Genomic DNA, 21,125 nt, shown 5'->3' with positions numbered 1-21,125 from the left:
ATGTCAGCGGACATGTCTCTGCTGACATCTGATGCCCCATAGAGACGCATGGGGCATCCGTTCAGATCCGCCAAAAAAATGGACAGGCGGATATGAACGGTCCGCCTGTGTGAAAGGGGCACAAAGTATGCATCCCACTTTTCCTGTTTAGGCCAAAGTGACTAGTTTTCTTGATAACCCTTTCCTCTTTCTGATACTTACCCTTGCTGCTTTTCTCATCTGCTCCGTTCACCTTCTAGAACCTTAGAAATGCACTGTATTTTCGGGTAAGGGGAAAGACGTGATCTTTTCCTTGTCCTCCTACAATACAGTGCGTAGCACCTGAGTGGCCAATCGCTAGACCCATACTTTGTCATAATAGCCGGTTATTAGCCCTGTTTAAACTCCAACATGGTTTTTAATTTAGAGGTGCAGTTGGGAAATAGCAGCAGGAGAGCATGTGGAAAGTAATTATAAGAAGAAGGGGGGTGGTGGGGTTTTAAGAGCACTTAACACCTGTCATTGGGGTGTTGGGGTTTCATAAGCACCTGACACCTGTCACTTCTTTCTGAATGCAAAGTGATAGGTTTACTTTAAGGAACACATTGCTGTTTGTGTTTATCATATCCAGAACAGTATAAGTACCCCAGCTTTTTGAGGTTTTTAAGTGGACATCAGTAATTGGCTTACAATGAAGCAACAAAAAATATCCTGAATCATTAATAGCACCACTTTTAAAAAGGAAATTCTGCAAACTGCACTGTAAAGGCAGATGTTGGCAGGCTTGAAGGATGCAGTAAAGGATACAGTGTAATGCTTTTTCCCTTTCTGTCTTTTTGTACCTCATTCTTCATCATGTTCTGAAATCACTTCCTCTGTCATCCTGCAGTTAATCATGCATACACTATATATCACATTTAAAAGCATCCTCTCCTTCTGTCTGTAGTTGGTTACAAGAATATTAAACTGTTGCTATGGCTGGAGGAAGTGAGTCCAGCCTTGGTAGATTCCCTTTTTTTATACTCTTACTGAATCAAAACAGTGACAATTTCCCTTGGTCGTAGGGCTTGCCCTTTGTTTTTCAGTGTTAATGTATTATGCTAATAACCCTAACCCTATATAAACTGCAACTTAGGTCTCATTGACTTATATACCTACAGTACTTGCTGTACATGGTACTTTTAGGGCAACAGATTACAAAATAAAGTCAATGAGATTTAAGTTGCACTTTAGTGTCCTATATTTAATATCAGTAGTATATGATATTTAATTATTTATAGCAGCAGCTATTGTCAAAACGTTTTTTTTTTGGGAGAGGATCAGATTGAAATTCCTTTTATGGGAACACTGGGTGAGGGGTTGTTGTGTAATTGCACATTAATTGATACATTTTCTATATTTAGTTATTACTATAGTGGCCGTGGTGCAAAATATGGTTTCAGGAGATAGCGTAAAAATATACAGTAAACCCCCCTCCATAGCGGGGGTTATGTTCCGGACCCACCCGCGAGAAAATCCGCGAAATAGAAAGACTGTATTTAAATACACTCTAGGCATGTTTTTATAGCTTTCACCTTACTTTTAAAAGCATTTTAGAGCCCATTCAGACTAGCGTGACTTGTCAGCCTGACAAGTCGCGGTAGGTCGCGGTCCATTGAGTAGTACAGGACCCGTTCTAATAGGAGCGACACAAGTTCGCTCCGACTTAGAAAAAGGCTCCTGTACTACTTTGGGGCAACCTGGGAGCGACTTGCATAGACTTCCATTATGTGAAGTCCCTGCAAGTCGCGCCGAAGTCGCGGTGCACGCGACTTCACAGGTCGCCCCCCGAAGTCGGATCGCCTCAGTGTGAACCGGCTCTTAAGGTCTTTAAACACACTTTTAAAACAATAGAAACCCATTAAGAGCCGGTTCACACTACCACGACCAGAAAGTCGCCCCATGAAGGAGTGACTTTTTAGCAGAGACTTGTAAGAGACTTGTAAGAGACTTAAATGGTAGGCGACTTTGTCTGTAGGGAATGCCTGGCTAATCATTTTCTTCTTCCTGAAAAGTCTGATCACAGTCGCTTGAAAATTAAAAAGGATCCGACTTAGAGGCGACTCCCATTGAAGTCTATGTGCACAAGTCGGATAGAGGTCGCCTTGAAGTAGTACAGGAACCTTTTCTGAAGTTGGGGCGACTTCAGTAGTGCATATTAAGATGGCTCTCATTCATTTACATTGAATTTGTAATGACAAGAGACTTGGAGCAACTTGGGGGCACACAAGTCGCGTCCCAAGTCGGAGTAGTGTGAGACCCCGTTCACACTGGGGCGGCGCTACTTGCCGGGGCGACCTCACAGGTCACTGTGCTCAGCTCGCACCGCGACCTCGGAGCGTCCGGCATGGACTTCATATCATTGAAGTCAATGCAGGTCGCTCCGAGTCGCCCCAAAGAAGCTCCGGACCCTTTTTCTAAGCCGGAGCGACTTGTGTCGCTCCTATTAGAACGGGTCCACAGCTACTCTATGGCAGGCGACCTGTCAGGCGACCAGGTCGCCTGACAGGTCGCCCCAGTGTGAACGGAGTCTGAACCGGCTCTTAAACACATAAAAGATACTGAGAGACCGAGCAAGAGAAAACACAAAAATATTTAATTAACAATGATTTAGTAAGTAAAATAATATTAATAGGTCTTCCAGAAAAAAAAACGCAATATACCGGGACCGCAAAAACTGTACCACGTTATAACGGGGGTTTACTGTATATAGAAATATATATGTAAAATCAGAGCTAAAATTACACAGATAACAGTGAATTCAAAGTGATAGGATAATAGTGCATAAAATCAATGCAAATGAGCAGAGAAATAGGAGATGTTTTGTTTCCATGGATAAATAGTTTGTGCAATATTTTGACAGTTTCTTTTTGAAACAAAATGTATATTAATTCAGTTCTGTTTTCTACAGATTCTCCCTGGCTTATTCTTAGGGAACTTCAAAGGTATGTTCATTTTCTGTTTATATCATTTTTGGTAGCACTTTTTCATTTGAAAGGACCAATGTCTCTAACAGGGGAACTAAACTCACGGAAATACTCACCTCCTCATTCCAGTGATGCAGCTGTTAATGCCCCGCCGGCCGCTTTCACCTTCTCCCTGGTTATCTCCGGGTTGTGAGTTTTTGGCCTCTTAATTGGCCAGTTAGGGAATAATGCATGCACAGGTTAGTGTGCATTCAATAGACGAATGCTAACAGATAGGCAAGTGTATGTTACTACAGAAGAGACATAGTATGCTGCAATAAAGAGCTGTGTGCTCATTTTTTTTTTTTTTAATTAGTCAATTTTATTTCTACTTTAAGAAACACGTATTCGTTATTGCCACCCATAGCATCTATAGATATTCTTTAATATTATCTGCTAGTGTGATATTCTACTTTTCTTCATTATAAATCCAAGATTGATTTTTTTTTAGCTATCTCCTGTATTCATTTCTGATAGTTAGTTTTTTAGTCCTACTTGTGCATTTATCATTCATGCAGTAGTAAACCTTATACTTTCAATTGCTGCTTGCCTCCGGGGTAGATTTCTCAATCTTGTTGCACACCAGGAAAGTACAAAACGGGAGCAAAGAGACAGATTTAATACAATACCAGAGAGTTTGTGTCAGTTATTCCTCCCTCTGCTGCTCAAAAGTAGCACTTTGGCAGTAATAATCAAGCCCCTATTAATTATATTTGTTTTAAAGGGAAAATATAATGGTTCTGCGTTAAGGTTAATTTAGATTAGCTTTCTTTAACACAAACCCATCACTATATAAAGGTACCCAGCAAAGCTCTCCCTGTAAACATAGACAGTAATTAATTCCTTTCAGCTCCCCGTGCCACTGAGTTCTGCTCTGAAGCTGTGAAATCGTCCCCGGAAGTCGACAAGGAAACCAGCACTTCCGGAATTGTAAGATCTCCTGGGTCTCCTACAGCTCTCACTGGTTCCTTCCTCTGATCTCCTTTTTTCCAGTTTTTATTGAAAGTTGCTCAAATCTAAATAATAAACTCAATTTGTACAGAAGTAAGCAGTAAACTCCCAAAGGTAAAAATATAAGTTACACATAAAAGACCCTTTTCAGAGAACAAATAATGGGTTAAAGTGATACTAAAGTCTAGTTTTTTATTTCTATTAAAATAACAAACATTTTATACTTACCTGCCTTGTGTAGTGGTTTAACACAGAGCAGGCCAGATCTTCCTCTTTTTGGGTCCCTGGCTGGAGCTCCTGGCTGCTCCCTTCTGTTGAGTGCCCCTACAGCAAGCAGCTTGCTATGGGGGCACCCAAGCCGAGATGCAGATCAGTGTATCCATTCAGTCACAGAGCTGAGGTTCGGCCCCACCCCTATTCTCTCCTGATTGGCTAACTGAGTTTGATTGACAACAGCAGGAGCTAATGGTGCTGCTGCTGTGTCTCGGCCAGTCAGGAGGGAGAGTCCCTGATGGTCGAGGCACTCGTGGACATCGCTGGATATAAATGGGGCTCAGATAAGCATTAAGGGCGCTGCAGGGGCAGGCTCTTTATCCTAATGCATAGAATGCATTAAAGGAGTTGTAAAGTCAGAAGGTGTTTTTATCTTCATGCATTTTATGCATGAAGATAAAAAACCTGTGTGTAGCCGTCTCCCCAGCACCCCCTAATACTTTCCTTAGCCCCATCTCTGTCCAGCAATGTGCACGAGTCCCTTGGCCATCCGACTCTCCCTCCTGATTGGTTGAAACATTGGTTCCCACGGCTGTCAAAGTCAGATAGCCAATTAGGAGAGAGAGGAGGCAGGGCCAAACCGCAGCTCCGTGTCTGAATGGACACACAGAGCTGCAGCTTGGCACGGGTGCTCCCATAGTAAATTGCATGCTGTGGGGGCACTCGACTGGAGGGAGAGGCCTGGAGCAGCAGCGAGGGACCTGAGAAGAGGAGAGGATTCGGGCTGCCCTGTGCAGAATCAATATGTTTGTTATAAAAAAAAAAAAAAAAAAAAACCTTCTGACTTTACAATCACTTGAACACCTCAACGTTTTTTTTTTTTTTTTGCAGCAATGAAAGTAAATTAAAGGTCAACTCTGGGCAGCTGGAAAAAAATGCATGTATTGTCTAGGGGTACAGCAAGGTTGCCTGCACCACAAAGGGTGTGCAGTGGAATTTCAGGGGGTTTGACAGAGTGACTTGTGTCCCTTAATGACGAGTCATGAGTCATCACTTACTGGTGTGCTTTGAGCAGTAGTAGTAGGTGGTTGTGTTGTGTAGATAGTAGTCTCGTTATTTATTTAATCAAAAGGAGAGAACAACAGAATTAGCATATAAGTAAAGTAAGTATCTGATTGTCAAAGCATTGCTTTTAAAATCATAAAATGCAACATCTGACATAATCATTGTAAATTGTTTCACTCAGAAATTCATAAATGTATATTGTTTGACTCATAAAATGTGATGGATATTTTGTTGCTGGAGACCTAAGGATTTCAGAAGAATGGACCATGAATCTATATTGCTACAATTTGGAGAAAATGTCAGACCATGAAATGCTGAAGAAAGATCCTTTTGGCTTGCGGACAAATAGAGATCTTAGAATGCAAATTTCCAAAGACATGGTGGAAAAGCACTCTAGGTTCTTATTCCATTTGCAAAAATATACTTGTGTTAATGTGGTTTCAGTTCTCCTTTGTCAATCAAGACAAAATCTAGAAATCACCTGAATCCAAAGCTAAACCTGCAGATTGCAGTCAGCAAGAAAGTTTTATGTTTTGACAAAATCACGAATGAGAAGCAGGAGCAAACAAGTCATTGAGGTTTATGTTCACAATTGGGATTAATTTTACCTTTTAGCAATTAGAATCTAACTGCCCAATTTCCAATCACCCAAAGCACTGTATGAGGATTAACCTGTGGCTCAAAAATAGGAAATTGGACTTCTTCATTCTTAAATGTGATATTACTTTTGTAGGGGGTGTTAAAATGAATCCAATGTTCCCTAGGGATGTGGGACAAAGAGAGATTTTGGCACCACTGGGGTAAGAGAATAAGCAGCTAAACTTACCTTATTCCTTACTCCTGCAGGCTTTCCTTTTCCTGTCTCTGCTAGTTACAGGCTCCCTGATGTCATTATGTATAATGCAGGACCGGCATCCCTGCTTTGTACATGAGGACGTTGAGGGCCGCACTCATACCAGAGCCTCAACTAGTGGTGGAGAGCACTGGCTGTTGGAGTTAAGAGGGAAAGGGTAACTATAGTTGGTCATTCTGTTCCTTTAAACCAAATTAGCATTTTAAGTGTCACTTTCTGCACGCCCTGATGAAGTCTCTTTTTTTCTTTAAGGATATGTTCATCTTCTTCAAGTTTTTCCAGAAATCCCCCAAAGCAATTTCTTGTCCTCTGACAAGAACATACCAGCACTCTTCCTGTTTTAAATGATACAGGGATCCCCATTAGATATGCAGCTGTTGATTGGCCTCTCCACAAAAAACACTGGCCCCTTGATCCCCCTGATAATATGTACCTAACTGGTGTTCTGTGTTTGTGTGTGTTTTTTTTAAACTAACATAAGTTTTATTTTTTTACCTACTTTAAAATCTTTTTTCTCTTACATCCTCGGACAGTCGCCGCCCACTCATACAGTCTCTAAGATTGGTGTATTGGCGCACTCTGCAGGAGCAAGCTAGGCAGCATTAAATGGCAAAAAACTTTTACATACATACAGACACACCTCCAGAGGGGGGGCGTCCCTCCAGCCAATATCCCCAGCTAGTGACCACTCCTTCCTCAGTTTCTGCTGTCTAGCTCAGGAGTAGGCTAGGTTTTCCCTGCTGGGACCTAGTGTCTCAATTTTTTTCTTTCTGTTTCTTCAGAAAAGTGTTTTTTCTTTTCAAATAGATTTTTATTTCTCTCACTTATGCTAGTTAGTCAGAACATTGGAGGACTACAAGCGTCAGCAGAGCTGGGCCTCGCACTGGTTATTATAGAACCTTATGGAGTCCCAGCCTGCCATCGAGCGTCGCAGGTTACTGGTACGCCCAGCCCTCGCAACGACAGTGCCCCTTGTGACGGGGACGAGCCTGCGAAGTTCCAATTTTTCGCCGGGATGTCTCAACTTCGGAACGCCCGTGTGTTGCCAGCATCCCTCCTGGCTGACGGCACCCCCACTCAGGGTGGGAGGTCTCCCGTTTCAGAGCGGTGCCCACGTTCTATGGACTGGGGAGTACTACTACCCCTCTGTCCCTGGGACTATGTTGTGAGGGGATGTTATGTGGGCCCATTCTGGGGATGTCAGTACATTTGAGGTTCTGTAATATCCCCCTGCTGGCCATGTGGTACGGTCCCCTGTCTCCCTCCCTGTCCCTGCTGGGGCGCTTCGGCGGTACTGACCGACATGCTGGGGGGTGTGGGGGCTTCATCTTTCCCGGGGGGCTTCCTGGAGTTCCCTGTGGGGTCCAGTGCATGTGTTTACTGCTGCTTTTGGTTGCCGCTATTTTAGGTGTGGGCAGGCTGTTTGAGACTCAGTGTGGGCAGCGACCATTTTCTCTCATCATTTTGGCGCCCGTTAGGCCCCATCTTAAGTGTGGGCAAATGTCTTTTATGGGCAGCGGGCATTTTCCCTGTGCTTTCTCTCCATAGACTCTATCGGGCACCATTTTTTTGTGGCTCAGGGCTAGTTCAGCAGCGTGGCAAGTATAGTGACAATGTGGGGTGATTTTACTGTTTTCTCTGGCCTGTAATACTGCTAGCACTCATTTTTGGCTTTAGCTGTGCAAAGGGTCTCCACCTTTTGGTGCAGTTTGTGATGGGGGTCCGTGGGAACCGCCGATTTTAAGGGCCAGCATCATTCATTTTTCACATTGCTATTATGGAGTCCCAAGATAGCAAATTCCCCACAGACCTGTTTGGTGGTTCAGGTACTCCTGAATCCGCTTCCATAGCCTCTTTTTCTGCTGCACTTGTGACTTTAGCGTCAAAAAGTGGATCTGCTGATGTCTGACCATTTTTTTTCATAGAAACGGCCTATGCCCCTGAGGGGTTCCTATGGAGGAGGAGGACTTGTCCTCTTTGACAGCACGATACTGCGCAGCGGTGGACGCACTTATCAGCTCCGTTAGGGGGACATAAAATCTTGATGATGAGCCCCCCCATGGCGGGTAAGCGGGTTTCCTTCGGGACCCACAATGCCCAGAAGTCGGGTCAGGTTTTTTCTTGTCCCGAGGAGTCTCACAAAACAGTGACTGACCTATGGCATCGCATTAAGCATACTCTGGGGGTACCTAAGAGATTAAGGTACCGTTATCCCTTTGTGGATTTGGTGGCTTCTCGCTGGACTGTGGCTCCTAAGGTGGACCACACTGTTTCCAGATTAAATGACTCCACTTTGATGCCCGTGGAAGACTCCCTGGTGTTTAAGGACCCGGCGGATGGACGGATGGAGACACTTTCCTGCCACATGTTTTTGGTGGCGGGTTCCCTGCTAACACCTGTGTTCGCTTCGGTGATGGTTTCTCCGGCTATTGCGAAGTGGTCCAAGGCGCTTAGGTGCACTTTAGTAGCAGAGTCAGTCTCTCCAGCTGTGCTGGACATGTTGGATCAAATGGCCCAGGCCGTAATTGTACCTGTGTGACGCGGCCTTGGACGTGGCTCCTTTGGTAGCATGGCTGTTTGCGGTCGGGTTTGTAATCCGCCGCATTATTTGGCTGAAAAGCTGGTCGACCGACTACGCTTTTACAAAGTCAGTGTCTGACGTCCCTTGTGCGGGGAATCGTCTTTTTTGTGACGTTCTGGATGAGCTGATCAAAGGGCTTACTGGGGGTAAGAGTACTCTTTTACCTCAAGCCTCACAGGATAAATCTCCCCGCGCCAGGCGGGGTTCCTCTTTTAAGACTAACCAGGGGTCCCTTCGTGCCTTCGGGGCACAGGAAAATGGAAAGTCCTTCAAGACCTCTGGTGGTCACAAGAAGTCTTGGGCGGGTGAGTTCAAAACTGGCCAGGCTGGTTCGGCAACCCAGTCCACTTCTTCTTGTAGGGATGCCCTCACTCGTTTCAGGGATGGGGGGCCGTCTGCGTTGTTTTCCCAAACCCTGGGTGTCCAAGATCCAGGACAGGTGGGTGCACAAACTAATTTGTTTGTGGTACAGGATCGAGTCTCGCTCTCGCCTCGCAAGACAGGTTCTTTCCATCAAATCTCCTTCTGACTCCCAATTGTTTCTGGGATCTCAAGAGGGCGGTTCAAGCTCTTCTCACCCTAGGGGTCGTCGTGCGAGTCCCTTCACGGGGACCAGTCTCGGGGATCTTTACTCCAATCTGTTTGCGATGCCCAGAAAAGTGGGCAAGGTGCGTCCGATTTGGACCTGACGTTTCTGAACCACCTTGGGTGGTTGCAAAGCTCCAGATGGAATCCATCTGGTCGGTGGTGGCATCGTTGAGTCCAGGGGACTTTCCTGGCCTACATCGACCTAAAGGATGCGTATATGCACGTCCCTTTCTATGAGGGTCGTCAGCGGTATCTCCGCTTCGCAATAGCAGGGGAGCATTTTCAGTTTGTGGCATTGCCCTTCGGTCTCGTTTCGGCTCCAAGGGTGTTCACCGAAGTTTTGGCTCCATTGTTTGTTCGGCTGCGCTTAAAGGGGACTGCGGCCCTCGGATAGTGGGGCGACCTCCTGTTCAGGTTAAGCTCGAGTGCCACCTTGACGAGCGATCTGTCGTGCACGGTTCAGACGTTCCAAGAGTTCGGGTGGGCCATCTATTTCCAGGATTCGGTCCTGACTCCTTCTGTTTGCCTCCCCTTCCTGGGGATGGTCCTGGACTTCGCTCAGGCGAAGTTCTTCTTCCGGAGGATAAGCTCCGGACACTTCAGACCGAGATCAGGTCCCGCCGGGACAATGATCGTTCTTCTCCACGGACCTGTATGCGGTCCCTGGGACTGATGGTGTCGGCTTTCGAATTGATTACATTTGCTCCCTTTTTAACGCGAGAACCCTGCAAGCAGGGATGCTTACCTGGTGGGACAGACAGCCTCAGTCATTGGACAGGGGGTTTTCGCTGAGCCCCTAGTGAGATCAGATTTTTTTGTGGTGGCTGCAGTTGCCGGCTCTGGCACAAGGCAAGTCCTTCCGGCCTCTATTGTGGATGGTGCTCACCACAGATGCCAGCCTGTCGGGCTGGGGTGGAGTTCTGGGCAAGCTGTGTGCCCAGGGGACATGCTCAGAGGGAGAATCCTCCTTGCCGATAAGTGTCTTGGAGCCCTGGGCAATCTTGCTCTGTCTGCTCTCTGGGTCGGCTCGGCTACAGGGCTGCTCTGTTTGAGTGCAGACGGACATCGCCACGGCGGTGGCTTCCATCAATTGCCAGAGGGGCACCAGGTGTGCCGGGCGGCCAAGGAAGTGGCCGAGATCCTATCTTGGGCCGAGCTGCACGTTCCGGCTATTTTGGCCATTCACATTACAGGTGTGGAGTACTGGCAGGCGGACTGTCTGAGAATGGTCCCTGCATCCGGAGATGTTTCGCCTCCTGTGTGTCCGGTGGGGGTCTCTGGACATGGACTTGTTTGCTTCACGCCTCCACTAAAAGATGGAAAGGTTCGTAGCCAGCACACGCGATTCTCTGGCAGACGCCTCAGTCGCGTTTGGGGTGCTTTGGCACCGGTTTCGGCTGCTATATGCCTTTCCCCCCGATTAAGCTGTTGTCCAGGTTCCTCCGCAGGTTGGACCGAGGTGGGGGATTCTGGTGGCTTCAGACTGGCCGTGTAGGTCTTGGTATGCGGACATCATGCAGATGGCCATCGAGCCTCCATGGCGGCTTCCACTAAGAGACGATCTTTGGTCTCAAGTGCCAATCTGCCATTCTGCTTTACAGTCGCTGGCTTCGGCGGCGTGGCTGTTGTACGCCAAGTCTTGAGAGACAGGGGTCTCCCGCTGGCTGTCTTTCCTACCCTACTAAGGGTTAGGAAAGCTGCTTCTAGGAAGTTTTCTCATCGTACCTGGAGGGCATATTTTGCCTAGTGTGAGTCGCATGGATTTTATCCCCGCTCCTTTTTGGTAGCGAGGAGTTTGGCCTTCAGGCAAACTGGGGTGGATCAGCGACTGGCGCTGACCACGTTTAAGGGCCAGTTGTCGGTCTTGGCCATTCTTTTTTCCAGCGTCTCTTGGCGACTTCTGCCTTGTTTTCGCACCTTTTTTCAAAGGGTGCGTAATCTGGCTTCCCCCAGGTAGGCTCCTTTTGTCTGCCTGGGACCTATATTACCTATATTTTGGTTTTGTCCCTTTTTACAACGGCCTTCTCTTGAGAACATCAGGGGGATCTCTCTGCCTGTATTGTCACAGAATGTTGCCTTTCTGGTGGCGGTCACATCTGCTCGCAGAGTGTCTGAGTTGGCGGCTCTGTCTTGCCGCTCCCTCTATCTGGTTGTTCATAGGGATTACGTGGTCTTGCGACCAAATCAGTCTTTTCTTCCTACGGTGGTTTTCAGCTTTCCACCTCATTGAGGATATTGGGTTGCCTTCGCCTTGTGTGAAGCCCAAGCATCCGAAGGGGTTTGCTTGGCATTCCTTGGATGTGGTCCGGGCGATCAGGGTTGCCTGTCTGCCATGGAGTCCTTCAGGAAGTAGTATTGCCTGTTTGTCCTTCCTGAGGCGCCTCGGAAGGGTACTGCTTCGTCTGTGGCGACCATTTCAAATGGATCAGACAGACGATTATGCAGGCCTATTCGATCAAGGGTCAGGTTCCGCCTTTCCTTGTAAGGGCACGCTCTCCTGGAGCCGTCAGTGTGTCTTGGGCGTTTCGGTGGCTCAGGTGTGCAAAGCGGCGACCTGGTCTTCTGTGCACACTTTTTTACAGAGGTCTATTACCTTGCCATGTTGGCATTCTCGGATGCTTCTTTTAGCCGCAGAGTTTTTGAGTGCAGCGGTTGTCTGAAGAGACCTATTGCTTCTCTGTCTCTTCTGCATGGGGTTGTTTTTTTCGTTTTTCCTGGGTTAGCTCCTATTGAGCTTTGGAGGCCCAGTTGTCTCAGTTGCATATCTCTCTGGCCTGGTACCTACGTTGCCTTTTTGGAGGTTGTGTCTTCCCACCCTTCACACCTTCACTGCTTTGGGACTTCCCAATCGTAGAGACTGTATGAGTGGGCGGCGACTGTCAGAGGACGTAAGAGAAAACATTTTTGTAAGAACTTACCGTAAAATTATTTTCTCTGAGTCCTCTGACAGTCGCCGCCCCCGCCCCTCTTGTTTTGGGGTTGATGGTTTCCATTGACTGCTTGCTACAGAACTGAGGAAGGAGTGGTCACTAGCTGGAGATATTGGCTGGAGGGACGCCCCCCCCCCTGGAGGTGTGTCTGTATGTATGCAAAAGTTTTTTGCTATTTAATGCTGCCTAGCTTGTTCCTGCAGAGGGCGCCAATACCCCAATAATAGAGACTGTATGAGTGGTTGGCAACTGTCAGAGGACTCAGAAAATAATTTTACCGTAAGTTCTTACAAAAATTCTATTTTTGAAGCCTGGGCGGGCATTGCAATGAGCATCATAGACAGCTCCTGCTGTCTAGTAATGGATGGGAGCCAGCTCTTTTTCTTGTTTATTGAGGGACACAGGATTCAGAGCCAGTTGGGTTACACTGATACCTTTGGGTGGAATTGGACACTGGCAAACAAGAAATAATAATCAGCCTGGTATAACCACTCCCACCATGCCTCGTTTTTTGCCAGCCTCCTAGGAGAATGAATGATTTTTCGTTACTGAGAAAGGTTTAAAGGTGATCTATAGTCACACCTTCATTTTAGGTTGTCAGCATTGTCAGGAAGAGCAAGTTGTCTCTGGCTTGAAGGCTCTGCAATCCAGCCCTGGATTTTAGGAATTCCTTCCTCCCGATCTCTTGGAAGATCCTCCACAACGAATGCCAGTCTGAAATAGACACCTTGTTGGTGCAAGGCTTGAACTTTGAGAGAATTCTGTCTACTGATGAACATTTTGGAGCTTTAAGTAGTTTGATGCCCCTACAGTGCTGGACATCTCACCTGGAGGGTTTTCCAGTCCAGATCTAGTCAGAGTATGCCACACCCTCATACATCAGTCATCAGGGAGGAATTAGTAGTCTTGCTGCGGCAAGAGTGGTAGACAGGATTCTGTTCTGGGCAGAACATCACAATACAACACTCCCTTGAAACTCCTTTCCTGTCTGTTTTGCAGATTTGAAATGGAGAACATTAGGCAGGATGTAGTACTCTGACCTGATCATGCTTCTGGCAGATGCTTCATGGGATCTTTGAGACTATCCAGATCTTCTGTCCCAATGCCCACCTTACCACCTGGCTTCACGGTCAATAGCTTTAACAGCATGGATGTTGAAGCCCTGGTTTTGCAGCACAGAGGCCTGTCTGATTTAGTCCACCCCATCCCCACACTGATAAAACTACTCATAAGGTTCAACATCCCATTTAGAAGCTATACTTTGCTTGGTGCACTTCTGAAGCCACCTTTCAAAACTATTATAGATCTTACCCATGTCACATGTCTGAACTGGCCCTTTTGTCCTGTAAATAACCCTTCTAGGTTTTGACAAAGTGGTTTTAAGACCTAGAGTCTTTTTCCTTCTCAAGGTGGATTTCACCTTTCATCTCAAACCAAAACATTGTACTTCCATCCTTCTATCCAGCCCCAGTACATAGGAAGGTGATATCTCTTCATTTTCTGAATGTAGTTTGTGTTTACCTACAAGATGCTGCTCATTAATTATGTGAAAGACCCTTATGCTATTAAAATACCTGGCACATCTGCACAACATCTTTGTGCGTTAACAATACCTTTGCATACTGTACATACATTATATCTCATATTAAAATTCTACAATACTATAAAACGTTTACTGACTTTAAACAATTCAATGCATAACACGTAAATTAGAGTCCCTTTGGGATAGGACACTTTTAAAGCTTGTAATCTATTTGGCATTGACAACTACAGAATAGTATATGCTGGTAAAAAATTCAGTCGGTGCTAATTCCTCCTATCATCATATGTCTGGAAAAAGCCTCCTTGTGTCACTGGAGGATTCATCTTCTCAAATATATTGTTACTGGCAGTATCCGAGGCTTGTAAGAAACACTCTCAGGTCCTTGGCTATATCAATGGTCATGTGAGCATTTGACTTATTTGCTTATCATACTACTTGTGCTATAAAAGCACAGATGCTATGCTGTTAATCTTCCTAATGGATAACAGATCTCATGCAGAGCACTAATGTATGACTAATAATACTTGTACACATTTAGATTTCGCCAACCTGCGCACCCATTAAAATAAAAAAGTTAAACTGATCTTTATGCCTTTTTAAATGATTTCCTATTCTGTGTACCCACAGTTAAACCCAACTAAAAGGAGCCAGGTTACAAGCTACTTTTGTACAATTTTGGAAGAGTTTTGTCATGTTACTGGAGCCCTTCGGGATTTTAAATAATATTTTGAATCTAAGAAAAGCTCACTGCGCTAAACCCAATATAAAGCAAAAATAAATTAAATAGGAGTACCTACAATATGGAAAAAGATATATATATATATACTGTATGTTTTTATATATATATATATTACAGTATGTCACAAAAGTGAGTACACCCCTCACATTTTTGTAAATATTTTATTATCTTTTGACAACACTTTTGACTACACTGAAGAAATGACACTTTGCTACAATGTAAAGTAGTGAGTGTACAGCTTGTATAAGGCCCCGTTCACACTGGGGCGACGCTACTTTGCCGGACGACCTCATAGGTCGCGGCGCGCTGCTCGCACCGCGACCTCGAAGCGGCCGGCACGGACTTCATAACATTGAAGTTATGCAGGTCGCTCCGGGTCGCCCCAAAGAAGCTCCGGACCCTTTTTCTAAGTCGGAGCGACTTGTGTCGCTCCTATTAGAACGGGTCCGCAGCTTCTCTATGGAAGGCAACCTACGGCGACCTGTCAGGCGACCAGTGTGAACGGGGGCTAACTGTCAATTTGCTGTCCCCTCAAAATAACTCAACACACAGCCATTCATGTCTAAACCACTGGCAACAAAAGTAAATACACCCCTAAGTTAAAATGTCCAAATTGGGCCCAATTAGCCATTTTCTGTCCCCGGTGTCATGTGACTCATGTGGTATCGCTCTCAATGTCTCATACTGGTCACTGGAAGGTTAACATGGCAGCTCATAACAAATAACTCTCTGGTGTTCTAAAAAAAAGCCTAGGCTAAAAGAAGATTGCCAAGACCCTGAAACTGAGCTGCAGCACAGTGGCCAAGACCATACAGCGGTTTAACGGGACAGGTTCCTCCCAGAACAGGCCTTTGCATGGTCAACAAAAGAAGTTGAGTGCACATGCTCAGCGTCATATCTAGAGGTTGTCTTTGGGAAATAGGTGTATGAGTGCTGCCAGCATTGCTACAGAGGTTGAAGGGGTGGGGGGTCAGCCTGTCAGTACTCAGACCATACACCGCACACTGCATCAAATTGGTTTGCATGACTATCATCCCAGAAGGAAGACTCTTCTAAAGATGATGGACAAGAAAGCCCGCAAACAGTTTTCTGAAGACAAGCAGACTAAGGACATGGATTACTGGAACCATGTCCTGTGATCTGATGAGACCAAGATAAAATTATTTGGTTCCGAGGGTGTCAAGCATGTGTGGCGGCAACAAGGTGAGGAGTACAAAGACAAGTGTGTCTTACCTACAGTCAAGCATGGCGGTGGGAGTGTCATGGTCTGGTGCTGCAAAAGGCCAAAGTGTTAAAAGATAAAATATTTACAAAAATGTGAGGTATGTACTCACATTTGTGAGATACTGTGTGTGTATATATGTATGTGTGTGTGTATATGTATATATATATATATATATATATACACACAGCTGCAAGAAAAAGTATGTGAACCCTTTGGAATCGTATGGATTTCTGCACAAATTGGTCATAAAATGTGATCTGATCATCATCTAAGTCACAACAATAGACAATCACAGTCTGCTTAAACTAATAACACACAAATAGCAAAATGTTGCCATGTTTCTATTGAACACACCATGTAAACATTCACAGTGCAGGTGGAAAAAGTATGTGAACCCCTAGACTAATGACATCTCCAAGAGCTAATTGGAGTGAGATGTCAGCCAACTGGAGTCCAATCAATGAGATGAGATTGGAGGTGTTGGTGACAGCTGCCCTGCCCTATAAAAAACACACACCAGTTCTGGGTTTGCTTTTCAAGAAGCATTGCCTGATGTGAATGATGCCTCGCACAAAAGAGCTCTCAGAAGACCTATGATTAAGAATTGTTGACTTGCATAAAGCTGGAAAGGGTTATACAAGTATCTCCAAAAGCCTTGCTGTTCATCAGTCCACAGTAAGACAAATTGTCTATAAATGGAGAAATTTCAGCACTGCTGCTACTCTCCCTAGGAGTAGCCGTCCTGTAAAGATGACTGCAAGAGCACAGCGCAGACTGCTCAATGAGGTGAAGAAGAATCCTAGAGTGTCAGCTAAAGACTGTAAGATTCTGGTACCTTCGGTACCCTTCCAGCCCATTTCTTCCGCATTGCGTCCCACCTTTTCAGCTAGGTGGAACGCATATACCTGCCTATCTCTTTAAGCCGCATGACGTCATCACTAGGCGCCGCTCTGAGCGGCTATTTCAATCGCCGGCTTTCACTCACAAGGTGTTCGTGCAAACCGCTTGTTATACAGCCTTGTCTGACGCTGCCGAAGCCTCCAGCTATTTCCCCAGTATCTGGATAGACCGGAGTCTCGCTACTTGATCCTGTATCTCGCTACTGATCCTGTATCTCGCTACCTGATCCTTATCTCATTACCGGACCCCTCATCTCTCTAAACCAACTAGTGATAAGTACCCCACAGGGGATTCCTTCCTATCTACTCTTGCATACTAAAGACTGTTGCTATCTATGCATTACTATTTCTATCATCTGCACTGTTACATAGATTGCTAGCTCTTGAGTCTACTACCATCTATATCCTTGCACTGAGTTAGCAATTCCTGTACACTTCATCTGCTGTCCCCTACCACCTGTTATTTGTACATGATTGCTAACCTATCTGCATACTATCTATCACCATCTGCTAACACTCCTGAACATTACTATTGAGTGCCTATCATTGCTATCTCTACTCACGCCTGTCCTTTCAGCACATCACCTCTATACTATCGTATACAACCTATCACTCCAGGAACATCTTATCTGAGTGTCTGTATATTTGCATGCTGAGGCAGGCTGGGCCCATTGATGAGTCTGGAGAGTTGGATATGGTGATTCAACACATCTCTACACGACTACTGAGTGGAAATTCTGCAGCTGCAAATCCAGTTCACTAAACAAACGCCGGAGCGTTACAAAGACTTACAAAAGTCACTGGCAAATGCTAACATCCCTGTTAGCGAATCTACAATACGTAAAACACTAAACAAGTATGTAGTATAGACAAAGGGGACAGCTAACCAACAAAAGGATTTGTAAATCAAAAAGTACAAGTATCCACGTCCCAATCAAATGTAAAGAAGGAAAATGGATGGGCCGAGGGGACTTTTAAAGGGATACTGTCATCAAGACAAATAGCAAAAAATCCACATATATGTAAAAATACACAAATTTTATTGATACAAAACCAAAAGTAAAGAAGAAAAACATTAAAAGTAACTATTATCGTGTTGACAGAACACCAATAATATTACAGCATACAGAGCAATTGGGCAGTACATACAATATACAGGCTTAGGAGAGCCAGATATCCACGGAGGGTGGGTGTAGATCACGCTGTCCACTGCAGACCTATGCCAGAGATGGTATGACTGGTGGGTCTGGTGTGATGGACCTGGGTGTCTAAACCCAAACCCAGCCCGACATGTTTCGCGGGTGACCGCTTCCTCAGGGGCAAATAACGTGGGTATGTATATCAACAATGCTACTAGAATTTTAAGAAAAAGCAAAGTCAGTTCATATCTATTTGAGAGACATATCGCATAGTAAATCTCATAATGGTAGGTCAGAACAGAGGTAAGCGCCAACTAACATATGACCCACCTGTATAGCCGGTTCTAAAAGCAACTGGAGACCTAGGGGATCACGACTGGGACTAGTACCCCCCCGGCGGACATGGGAGCAGTCCACACCAAATAGGGGTCCAAATCAAAACGTATAAAGTGACTGTATTCTAGATAATGAAAAATATATAATCAAAATTAGATAATTGCATACATGTATGGATTTCATGGGAGGATACCACAGAGGAAGCCACTGCTGTCCAAACAAAACATTGCTGCACGTTTACAGTTTGCACAAGAGCACCTGGATGTTCCACAGCAGTACTGGCAAAATATTCTGTGGACAGATGAGACCAATGTGTGGCAAAAAAGAGGCACAGCACACCAACATCAAAATTGTATCCCAACTGTGAAGTATGGTGGTGGGGGCATCATGGTTTGGGGCTGCTTTGCTGCGTCAGGGAATGGACGGATTGCTATCATCGAAGGAAAAATGAATTCCCAAGTTTATCAAGACATTTTGCAGGAGAACTTAAGGCCATCTGTCTACCAGCTGAAGCTCAACAGAAGATGGGTGTTGCAACAGGACAATGACCCAAAGCATAGAAGTAAATCAACAACAGAATGGCTTAAACAGAAGAAAATACGCCTTCTGAAATGGCCCAGTCAGAGTCCTGACCTCAACCCAATTGAGATGCTGTGGCATGACCTCAAGAAAGCGATTCACACCAGACTTCCCAAGAATAATGCTGAACTGAAACAGTTCTGTAAAGAGGAATGGTCAAGAATTACTCCTGACTCTTGTGCACGTCTGATCTGCAACTACAGGAAACGTTTGGGTAAAGTTATTGCTGCCAAAGGAGGTTTAACCAGTTATTAAATCCAAGGGTTCACATACTTTTTCCACCTGCACTGTGAATGTTTACATGGTGTGTTCAATAAAAACATGGCAACATTTCATTCTTAGTGTGTTTATTAGTTTAAGCAGGCTGTGATTGTCTATTGTTGTGACTTAGATGATGATGATCCGATCACATTTTATGACCAATTTGTGCAGAAATCCATATCATTACAAAAGGTTCACATACTTTTTCTTGCAGCTGTGTATATATGTGTGTGTGTGTGTATGTGTATATATATATATATATATATATATATATATTGTAATGTTTGGGGGGACTTTGGCTCCACAGGACTGAGTGCAAAACCGTTAAAGCTTAAACAAAAACGCTTTTATTCAGCACATAAACAAAACAAGGCTTCCAGCAGCACACCAGCACAAAAATACAAAATAAAGTCTGCTTATCTTCAGCACAAAGTAAAAGCAAACGCATACGGTTTGTACATGGATCTTCGCTCTAAGTTTTAACAGTCCCTTTTTAAGTCCTGTTTCCTGCAGCCTCCAGCCAAAAAAAACTCCCAGCTCTCCAAGACAGGTGCATACACCAACTCCTCCTCACCACCAGAAATATCACTACTTCCTGTCTTTTAAGAGCTGCTTCCTGGAGGTTTTTAACCCTGTGTGTGCTGGAATCCTCTTAGTCAGAGGTGGAGACCCCTTCCCACCCGAATATCACTTCAGGGTCTCCGAAATCACGGGTCCCAAATATCTCTCTATTAACCCAGAGAGAACTGCGAGTCAGTCCTCTCCTGTTTCAGGCTATTCCCGGGAATTCCTCACCCGTCCTGGGTGACTCCTTGAGTACTGCCACACTTTCCTTAAAGGGACCATAACCCAAATATCGGTGCTATAAAGCACTCATACAGGACCCAACCATGTCGTCCTGTACAATATATAAAATTTGTTACTATGAATGAATGAAATTACACTCCAATTTTACCTCTGTGCCACAGAAAAAAAGAAACATTAAGAAACAAACCAAAATGCTTATTTCTGAAGCTTTAAATATCTATCCCTGGGCGAAGTCTTGATGACGAAACGCATCGGGACGTGACTATGTAGCATAGCATGTAGTGACCCATCAGGCCCAACCAGAATTGATGATCCCGGAGCGAGGGGCTGGTGGTTGGATGAGACGCAATTTGGTTGCTTTCCTGACTACTGGGTGCTGCTCATTGACAGTGAGGCAGTGATTGCATTTTAAGGCTCTTTTTTACGATATAACGTGAGTTTTTGATTTGATAAGTGCAGTTTTAATAAAAGTGTTTTTAACCTATTACACCTTCGTCTTTCCCTCTATGGGCTTTTATTCTGGGCTAGTGGAATATACCCTGGAGATTGTCGTGGTTGGAAGCAATTAGCTCTATGATTATAAGCACAAGTGTGAGACAAGTTCATCTGGTGAGTGCATACCTTTTGGGGAAATGGTGTCACACTCCTCCCCCTCCCCTGCCACATTTGGCCTGTTATTTTTTTTGGTGGGAGGGGGGTTGGTACCTAATTTTGACAGGTACCCGCTCCCACTTCTGCTCAGATCACCTAGGCAATTTGAGCGGAGGTTCTCTTTTCCCCCTTCTTCCATGCAGTCTTCTGGGACACATCACAGGTGCCAGAAGACTGCCAGACCTTTCAGCAGGCGCAGAGTGATTCACACCTGCACAGTGCGCACCTGGCTGTGAAGCTGCAAGCTGTCACAGCTGGGTGCCCACAGTTGAAATTCCAGCGCAGAGGAGAGGAAACGGAGATGAGCGAGGGTTCAGGTGATCACATCGCTGGATCCTTAGACAGGTGAGTGTGCATACACTTTTTGTAGCTGCTGACTTTTAATAAACACCAAAAAGACTGGAGCTCCTCTATTTTTTAAGTTTTTTGTAAAAATTCCCCTTGCAGTGTACTGAACAGTGCATTGATTGTGCTTACTCATATTAAAACGAAAGAGAATGGCGCAAGAATTGATGCCAATGACAACCTGGGATCAGTTAAGGACAATGTCATGATGTCCTTGAGTACTAAAAACAACACTTGTGCCAGCTCCCTTGGGAGTGAAGCAATTTTCTGGAAACAAACAAAGGAACAGCAAGGTGCGCCAAACTAAGTATAGCGGATTCGTCAAAAGGGGGAATTTATTCAACAACAGCCAAGTGACTACTCACATGGGATTAAAGATCAACAAGCATAAAAGAAGTCTTTAGTCACTCTGGGTGCCCCATGATGTATCACAGCG

General features: G+C 45.1%; 1 protein-coding gene across 1 annotated transcript in view; it reads left to right on the top strand.

Annotated features, from left to right (window-relative positions):
• Window positions 1-21,125, top strand: part of DUSP22 (dual specificity phosphatase 22) — a 205,188-nt gene that overhangs the window by 54,882 nt on the left and 129,181 nt on the right. Inside the window, exon 2 of the mRNA XM_082258652.1 lies at window positions 2,930-2,963. Within this exon, the coding sequence (XP_082114778.1) occupies window positions 2,930-2,963 (34 nt within the window). The remainder of the gene's footprint in view (window positions 1-2,929; window positions 2,964-21,125) is intronic.

The sequence above is a fragment of the Pelophylax lessonae genome, assembly GCF_965119305.1.
Source record: "Pelophylax lessonae genome assembly, chromosome: 5".
Lineage (NCBI taxonomy): Eukaryota > Metazoa > Chordata > Amphibia > Anura > Ranidae > Pelophylax > Pelophylax lessonae.
Note: the sequence above shows the minus strand (reverse complement) of the source record. Positions and strands in the feature narration are given on the sequence as shown.